The sequence below is a fragment of the Pan paniscus genome, chromosome 7, assembly GCF_029289425.2.
Source record: "Pan paniscus chromosome 7, NHGRI_mPanPan1-v2.0_pri, whole genome shotgun sequence".
In the NCBI taxonomy this organism is placed as follows: Eukaryota; Metazoa; Chordata; class Mammalia; order Primates; family Hominidae; genus Pan; species Pan paniscus.
In genome coordinates, this window is record NC_073256.2 from 116,295,175 (window position 1) to 116,304,384 (window position 9,210).

General features: G+C 49.6%; 1 protein-coding gene across 3 annotated transcripts; it reads left to right on the forward strand.

Moving 5' to 3' along the window:
* Window positions 1-376: 376 nt before the first annotated feature.
* Window positions 377-8,049, forward strand: OSR2 (odd-skipped related transciption factor 2). Of its 3 annotated transcripts, none has more exons than XM_055116768.3 (5): window positions 377-779; window positions 4,130-4,378; window positions 4,786-5,555; window positions 6,604-6,703; window positions 7,468-8,049. In XM_055116768.3, the coding sequence occupies exons 2-5, from the start codon at window positions 4,130-4,132 to the stop codon at window positions 7,648-7,650; spliced, it is 1,302 nt and encodes a 433-aa protein (XP_054972743.1). In that variant the 5' UTR covers window positions 377-779; the 3' UTR covers window positions 7,651-8,049. The 3 variants fall into 3 exon arrangements, with proteins under 3 accessions (XP_054972743.1, XP_054972744.1, XP_063462521.1); XM_055116769.2 differs by having other exon boundaries at window positions 388-779; window positions 7,550-8,049; XM_063606451.1 differs by lacking the exon at window positions 4,130-4,378 and having other exon boundaries at window positions 390-779; window positions 4,531-5,555.
* The last annotated feature ends 1,161 nt before the right edge of the window (window positions 8,050-9,210 follow it).

Here is a 9,210-nt window from a genome sequence, read left to right on the forward strand (position 1 = left end):
AGATGTGCAAATTAAGCCGGCGAGCGCACCAAATAAAACTACTAAATGCCCTTTGGGCTTCTCTGTGGAGTCTTTGAGAGGCAGAGAAGCAGTTGTTGAGTTTCTAATGGTATAAGGAAAAGTGGCAACGAGAAGAAAGGGGGTGGGTATTGTGTTTGTGTGTGAGTTTTGAACTGAGTCACCTACGGCTGCGTCTCTATAACAGGGAAACCTCGAGCAAACCTGTGCCTTTAAGACTCAGTTGCTATCCAAACAGAAGTAAACAGAGTGGACCATTAGCAGACGCCGGGCGCGGAGGCGGAGCCAGGGCGCTGAGGGCCCCGCGCGGCGGCGGCGGGACGCCCGCCCGAAGGGGAGGCGGGGCCGCTACTAAAGCCCAAGACTCCCGGCCTGGGGCAGCCTGGGGAGGGACGCGGGCGGGGACGGAGCTCGGCGTGCTTGCTGCTGCAGGGTGATGGCCCTGCAAGGCTGTGGGCTCCGACCTCACCCGGAGTCGACAGCGAGAGGTTCGCCGAAGAGCGAGGTTCTGGGCGAGCGCTGAACGCCGGCCCCAAGCACCCCGGGTCTTTACACAGTCCGCGTCCACAGACTCTGACGAAGACGTGGATCTGCTCTCGCTTTAGCTGCTCGCGGTCCTCCAGATCATGTCCGCGACTCCTGCGACTCCGCGCGGAAAAAAAAGTTTGCCAGGCGTGGACTCAATGACCTTTCCAAGCTGTGCGCATCGCTGCCTGGACCGGGTCTGAGCGCGGCTGCCCAGGTTGACCTTTCTGCGGGAGGTGAGTGTTCGCTCTGGGAAGGGGCTGTAGCTGCCCTTTGGAAGGAAGGGTTTGGGGGTGCAAGAGGCGTTCAGATTCTCGGTCTGGTGTGCCCCAAGTTCAGATGTGAAAATAGATCATGGGGATGCAATCCCAGGGCACTGTATTTCTCACTTCCTTGGGTCCCTGGCACGCGACTCCCAGCTAACACCCAGCCACACACATTTCTACATACTGTTTCTTAATTTTGTTTTGGGATATTTAATCTAAGAGGTCAGCAAGACTTCTTATAAAAGCTGGTCTACGTACACTGAGATCAAACCCCGCAATCCCATGGTGTTTCTGCTCCTGCCCTAGCAAGCCTGGGTCGACTTGTCCCGGGGCAGCCGCGGCAGCGCAGCGTGGACGGGCCCGGACACCCGGTGCCTGCCCAGCCAGCGACGCTGAAGGCACATTTCAAGAGGGAAATAGTTCAGTCCTCGGTAATTTGTCAACCTCGTGCTGGCTTTAAAATTCTCCTCCCACCTTCTAGTCCTGACTGAGGGGGGCCCAAAAGCAAACTCCCCGTGGGCTTAAACGCTCGGATTCCTGAGAAATGGCAAGTGAGAAAGGAGTTGCAGTTGTACGAAGAAGGAGCGAGGAAACGGTGTTTGTGGAGGGAGCCCCGGATCTGTCTTCCTACCTGTTAGCCGAGAACAAAAGGGGGCTGGCGTTTCCCGAAGCGAAAGGGCGCAGACAGCCACTTTCTCTGCTAAACAAACTGCAGTCCTGGGCAGAACAAGAAAATTACTCACGCAGGGGGAGCAAGGGGAGCACAGAGAAACAGAACCTAGATTATGCGGAAGGCATCTTAATTTAATTAACTCCTTGGGAAGGCAGAGGCGCTCTGAAGGGGCAGGAACTTCGCAGCCGTTTCTCTATTCACCTGATACAGTCTGGCCCTAACAATCTGTCCTTTAACAATTTTTTTTTCTTTTTAATGATCTTCTTTGATCTACTTAGTCTATAGCTCTCTAATTTATATAAAATTCTGCTGTGGTTTGGGCTGAAATTCAGTGAGCCTACCTATCCGACCATCAGTCATTTATCTCATATACCAGTGCACAGGTTTTAGCAGATGAACCCTGACTGTATATTATTTTTAGATAATTCAATGTAATATTACCATTACCAAAGAGCAAAACTCCTTATCAAGTTACTTCTTAATTTTTTTCTCCAATGTTTTGAAAGCTTCACTGAACTGAAATAAGTGTGTACACATCTCCCTTGGTGACAGCCAGTCAAGTAAATTTTACAAAATTTCTCCACATGCCTGGAAATTCCTGTGAAGAAGACTGATGAAAGAAAAGTAGCCTCAGCTCCACCAACATATTTATGACTTTTCATTGGTTTAAGTTTCTTTCCTTCCAAGATTAAAAGTAACCAGTGGTCTGAAACGGGACGGTGGAGAAATGACAGCAGATGATGATCGCTGTTATTTCCTGAAAGGGAGTGTGGGAACTACAAGGCTCAGCTCTAGACAAAACGAAAGTACTTTAGGATCTCTGCATTCACTTAAAATACTTCTTTTGACATACATTTCCAGCAACTCAATGGGAGTGTGGAAATTTAACCTTCCTAATTATTTGTGGCAAGAGCCATTGGTGGATATTTAAGGTTGTTCTGTTTGTAAAAGGGTTTCAAAAGGACCAATGGTTTGCTCTTCCTCTATGAAGAAACTATCTGCCCTACAAATTAAAACAAACAGGTACTATGAAATAGCACTTTTTTTTTTTTTGCTAACATGAACCTGAATTATATTAGTCGTTAATTTCTGTGTTATAAACCATTCAGAGAAAAGGGAAAGAAGATGGCACTCAACTTTGTGGCTGTGTAACCTTTATGGCAGAGTTCGCTGTGCCTTTGGTATAGAAATCACAGGTCACAACAGTACTTTAGCCGAAACCACTCCCCCCCATGCCCGCTCCCCCCTCCCCAACACATACACCCTGTGGTGGGAGTTGTGCTTTGCCTCCTGTATTTATTTCTAAGAAATCTAGTCTGGGAATACACCCAAATAATAATTTCGGTTTCCTCTCTATGGGAAAGAGGTTACTTTTCAACAAGAAGGGAAAAATAATATTTTGAATCTCTGGAAAATCCTCATTACGCAAAGAGAAGGAAATAAAGGTATAAATTATTATTTTTAATTGAAAGGGAAATAATCAGATAGATTACCAGGAATGTTAGTAGAATCCTTTTCCCCTGCCTCCCTAAGAGACTTGCCACCGAGCAAAAATGAATCGTGATTTGTGGTGGGAAAGTTGATTACTAATGGGGGTTTACAGTTGCGGTTGAATGGTCTGACTGAGACCCTCTGACTGTTACCCACCTCTCATTAACTCCTAGCCTGAACTCCCAGACCGCATACCACCAAGCAGAAGCGATTCGTTAATAAATCTCTGTCCCGAGCCCTTCCAGAGGAAGGTGTGGGCCCCGCAGAGGCAGCCAGATCCTGCCTTGCCAGAGCTCTCTGTCATTAGCGTAGCCCCCTAAGTCTGCTCACAGATGGAACCATAGGCAATACTTCATAACGCGCTGGAGAGGACAACTCAGACGCAGGAAGGGGTTGGGTGGGAAGGGAAGGCTGGAGTCTCTCCTGCCTTCCTGCTGGGTTCAAATGCCAGGCTTGGCGGTTGGTGGCGCAGACTGGGAAACGTGACTCCTACACCTGGGGGTCTGCCCTCAGAGGGAAGGCCCCGGTCCCCCGAACTGGCAGAACTCCTTTCTAAAAGGGGGCTGGTAGTGGGAGAAGGTGGGCCCGCTGTGAATGTAGGTGAGGTGATCCCGGGAACCTGGGTCTGACAGACCTGTGTTGCCATTGGGAGCACGGAGAGAGGGGAAGCGCCCTGCTTAGGCCCAGGCCGGGCGTCCTGGTGGTGGGACCGCAGCCGCACTCACGTCCAGGCCAACGGACAAGGTTCCTGCAAGCCAGCAGGGCCACCCTGTGCTTGGCCTACTGCAGCTCCCCTGCAGCTCCTTTCCTCTCCCTCCCCGGAGCGCTCTCCTCTCTCCTCTCCCCTCTCTTCTCTCTCCTCTCTCGTCTCCTGGGGCATGCCGGGTGGAGGGATGTAGAGGTCGCTCCTCGGTGCCAGGCCGGGAAGCAGCTCAGGCCTCCCAAGAGCTTGGCGCTCAGTCTGGGAAAAGGGGTTCCTCCGGCCTCAGGGACGTTCTCCGCCCCCACCCCACCCCCTGGGAGCCTGAACCATCTGGAAGGGATCTTAGTCGGGGGTTGGGAGGAGAGCCCGTGGATAGGAGGAGGGGGCGATTCTAGGCCGAATCCAGCCCCTGAGGTGTCACTTTTCTTTCCTGCGGCCCGTCACCGCTGATAGATGGGGCTGAGGGCAGAGGAAGGAAAAAGAAAACCTCCGAGGTCAGTGCGGGGCGAGGTGAGCCCCTCCCAGGGCCCTCTGGCCCAGGAGGATGAAGCGCGCCGGCTTCGCTCTTGCACGCCGGCTTGCCGTCCGGGTAAGCGCGGGAAAGGCGGCCTCAGGGCGCGGCGGCAGCGCAGCGCGTGGGATCTCACGACCCATCCGTTAACCCACCGTTCCCAGGAGCTCCGAGGCGCAGCGGCGACAGAGGTTCGCCCCGGCCTGCTAGCATTGGCATTGCGGTTGACTGAGCTTCGCCTAACAGGCTTGGGGAGGGTGGGCTGGGCTGGGCTGGGTGCTGCCCGGCTGTCCGCCTTTCGTTTTCCTGGGACCGAGGAGTCTTCCGCTCCGTATCTGCCTAGAGTCTGAATCCGACCTTCCTTCCTTTGGGCACGCGCTCGCCAGCGGAGCACTTCTTGTTCTGGCCCAGGGCTGATCTGCACGCGGACTTGAGCAGGTGCCAAGGTGCCACGCAGTCCCCTCACGGCTTTCGGGGGATCTTGGAGTCGGGTGGGGAGGGAGACTTAGGTGTGGTAACCTGCGCAGGTGCCAAAGGGCAGAAGGAGCAGCCTTGGATTATAGTCACGGTCTCTCCCTCTCTTCCCTGCCATTTTTAGGGCTTTCTCTACGTGCTGTTGTCTCACTGGGTTTTTGTCGGAGCCCCACGCCCTCCGGCCTCTGATTCCTGGAAGAAAGGGTTGGTCCCCTCAGCTCCCCCAGCATCCCGGAAAATGGGGAGCAAGGCTCTGCCAGCGCCCATCCCGCTCCACCCGTCGCTGCAGCTCACCAATTACTCCTTCCTGCAGGCCGTGAACACCTTCCCGGCCACGGTGGACCACCTGCAGGGCCTGTACGGTCTCAGCGCGGTACAGACCATGCACATGAACCACTGGACGCTGGGGTATCCCAATGTGCACGAGATCACCCGCTCCACCATCACGGAGATGGCGGCGGCGCAGGGCCTCGTGGATGCGCGCTTCCCCTTCCCGGCCCTGCCTTTTACCACCCACCTATTCCACCCCAAGCAGGGGGCCATTGCCCACGTCCTCCCAGCCCTGCACAAGGACCGGCCCCGTTTTGACTTTGCCAATTTGGCGGTGGCTGCCACGCAAGAGGATCCGCCTAAGATGGGAGACCTGAGCAAGCTGAGCCCAGGACTGGGTAGCCCCATCTCGGGCCTCAGTAAATTGACTCCGGACAGAAAGCCCTCTCGAGGAAGGTTGCCCTCCAAAACAAAAAAAGAGTTTATCTGCAAGTTTTGTGGCAGACACTTTACCAAATCCTACAATTTGCTCATCCATGAGAGGACCCACACGGACGAGAGGCCGTACACGTGTGACATCTGCCACAAGGCCTTCCGGAGGCAAGATCACCTGCGGGATCACAGGTGAGGCGGGCAAGGAGGATGGCTGGGAGAGGGAAAGCGAATTTGTCCTGGACACACCGAGTCCTGATAGACATTCCAAGTGTCATTATAATCTCCTGTGATCTAAAATACACCCTCAGTCACGCTCCCCAGCCCGGTTCAGCTAATTCCCAACATCTACCCTTTCTTTCCCCCAGCGGCTCTTGCTACGTTCTTGTTTGGAATGAGGGAGGGCCTTTCCTCAGTCTTGGACAGGAACAATCCGTTGGCCTTAGTCCTGGGATGGTTATCCTGTCTCCTCCCGGTGCTGTGGGGAGTGGTGCAGGCAGAACCCAGGTACCCTGGGGTGCCGGTCCTGGCTGCAGTCGGGCTACTTCTGTTGGGTTTCGTCCCTCCCCCCACCACCCACCCTCCACCCAGGTGCGCCCCAGAGCCTACCATGGGGACCTTTCTTTTAAGCTGTATTTGTGGGTTGAGAGGGGGAGGAGGTCTTGAGGTCACCGAATTTACAAACAGCTCCCACCTCCCTCCCGCGACCTTAAACTCTGCATTAATACAAGGCAATTGAAGACATGCAATAATGTAAGTGTTATCATTGGGTAAAAACTTCTCAGGAGTTGGGGAGACCTTTTTAGCGGTATCTTTTCTGGACTCTACCTGCTGTTTCCCAGAGATGAAACTTCTGTACCCATCCTCCGAGGCTGTTAAGGGATTCACTAAAATTAGCACCTCTAAATTCAGCCTTGCCTTACATCCTGATTTGGCCAATTTAAATCCCAGAGAAAACCATGGAGGCCAAGAAAGGCCCGTTCAGCGGGGTTTCGAGCTCCAGAATACGCCAGAGAGGGCGATCAAGTGTAGATAAAGCCCGCGGGCTGGTGAATATTTTGAAGAGAATTAGTTGAGATTAACCATAAAGAGAATTACACAGGAAAAAAAAAAAATCTAAAAACGTAAATGGAAATCTTGTTTCTTTTGTTCTTCCACGACTTCCTTTTAAGTAATTGCTAAAAGTAACTCTTCACCATGGGGCAAAGTTATTTCAATGAAACCTTATATTGATTTTCAGATACATCCATTCCAAAGAAAAACCCTTCAAATGTCAGGAGTGTGGGAAAGGATTTTGTCAGTCTAGAACTCTAGCAGTTCACAAAACTTTACACATGCAGGTAAGTTTGTTTTCTTGTTTAAAAACAGTGGCTGGTTCGTGTTATCATTACTGCTTTGCAAAAGGTGTTCAATGGCAGACTCTTTCTCTTAAAAGGCTCTATTTAGATTAGTTCTCTAGGTGGGGAAAAGCAACACTTGATTTCTTTAATACGTAAAATTAATCTTGTTTAACATAAAGCATTTTTATATTTTTCTCAAAAAACAGGCCACTTTGATTATCATAAATCCTAATTTTAGAATTTTTTTCATCCAATCTGTCCTGCATATAAAGCTTTCGTGTTTAGGAGGAAATAAAGGTAATTTTGATAATGGAGGTATAGTGAAATCCCATACGTTCTCTTTCCCAAGGGCCTCATAATTTGTAGCTTTCAGGACATTGAGGAATAGTTTAGTTTTCCAGCAAAGAGGAGCCTTATTACCCAGGAGAATGTTGTTCCTTAAGAGAGGATTAGAGTTTTTCCTTCCCCCTTTTCCTGCCTATGACATGGTGATGAAATGTGAAGAGCTGGAAATCACAAAGCCCACCGAGGTGGCTGCGGGTCTGCCTCCGAAGTTATCAGTGTAATCGGGCCTCTGTGTATGCCTGCACGTGTATTTTCATGATTGGAGGATTAGGAGCACAGATTTGTTCCTGCAAGTCTCCTCTTTTGTTGTCATGCGAGTGTTATGTTAACGCTTGTGATAACGATAAGACAGAAACTATTGAAAAGGGTGCAGTGGTGGTGTGAAGGATTAATCCTTTGCTTGCTTCACATCTGAACAGGAATCTCCACACAAATGTCCCACATGTGGAAGAACCTTTAATCAGAGAAGTAATCTGAAAACTCACCTTCTCACCCATACAGACATCAAGCCCTACAGCTGCGAGCAGTGCGGCAAAGTGTTCAGGCGAAACTGTGATCTGCGGCGGCACAGCCTGACTCACACCCCGCGGCAGGACTTCTAGAGAAGCCCAGGATCTGTCCCGTGCCGCCGCTGCTCCCCTCCCCAGACACCTCTCCACGTCTCCTACCCGGGGGGTCGCATCCCTAGCCCTTCACTGACCCCAGCTCTTCCCTTGCTGCAGCCGCACCTGCAGCTCCAGGGAGTTAACTCTTCTTCTGGGGGACTGAGAACTGTAGAAAGCCACACACTACTACATCCCATCACAAAGAGTATATGCTAGTTTCTTGTAGATATTCACAGCTCATTTTAGAGCTCTGTACATAATGTTGTGGGTCTTTGTTTTGTTGTTTTGTTTGTTTTTGGATCTTGTTGGATGCACTTAGATATGGAAAATGGAACCCAAATTTTATCTTTAAAGACTGTATTTTCAAAATAAAACTTTTTCTTGTTTGTTTCAACACTCCTGCAAAGGTGTCTTGCTATTTAAATACTGTTTTTCCTCTAGATTCTGGAAGAGTGGGCTGCCTCTATAAAATTCAATACTGAAGGGCATTCTTTATCCCTAGGTTTAAAAAATAGGATTTCTCAGAATTCTCATTCTGCAACTTCAGCCCTTCCCTTTTTATATGGTGGCATTTTGGAATTAGACAATTGGGCTGCTTGTTTTTCAAAGATATTAAAAACATTGATGCCCCTAAGGTTTTATCCCCTTTTGTTTATTTCAATGACTTGTGTATTATTCCTTCAGATAAATGCAATATCTTAATATAACATGCAACTTCCATGGCTGTCCTACTTGAAAGCACAGGATGGGAAGAAGCAGGAAGCATAGAAGAGGTGGGAGCTTCTTGCCACTTCATTTTTGAAAAGTCCTTGGCCTATTGTCACAATTTATGATGGGCAACTTCTCTTACCATTAGACTTTGAACACTATGATTTATCACTGTAGACAGAGACTTTATCCTGCCTTCAGGACAGAAGTCTAAAATCCTACAGAAGAGTACAGGAAGATACAACCTTCAAGAAGACGGGAGAGAAGAGGAGAAAGGAGAAACCACTAAGCTATGTTCACAAAATATTTTTTTCCAAGGGTGGGGATCCTTTCTTCTAGAAGGTTAGGATTTCTCTGCAAAGCAAACTGAGTTGGGTTACCAGTGAGGTTTCCACCACTGGTTGGTCTTTGTCCCTGGGAAAATGCCAGAAGTGCAGGTTACTCCATGTATAGAGCTCATGGCAAACATGTAATCACCTTCTGAGATATTTCAACCTTTCCTAAATGGTTTCGGGGAACATGACTCTAGTATAGTGACAACCCTGAAGTATAGTGTAGGATTTGAGTGGAGGGCTTTGGAAGGAGATAAAGAGTAGTGCTATGCAGAGACTGGAAGGAAAGTGATTTAACTTAAAGGGGGAATGACAGAGGAGCCTGTGGCACAGTAGGCTCTCACAAACTGTTTAATATGGAACAACAGGTTAAACAAGGCATTATCAGATTTATTTAAAATTTGTATATTTGTGTGGGGATGGCATATTTCACTTTCAGGGTGATTCCAAGCAACATGTCCTATGTTTGTACCTTAGAATCTTCCAGAAAAGTAGATAGAGACTTGAGGACTAGAAT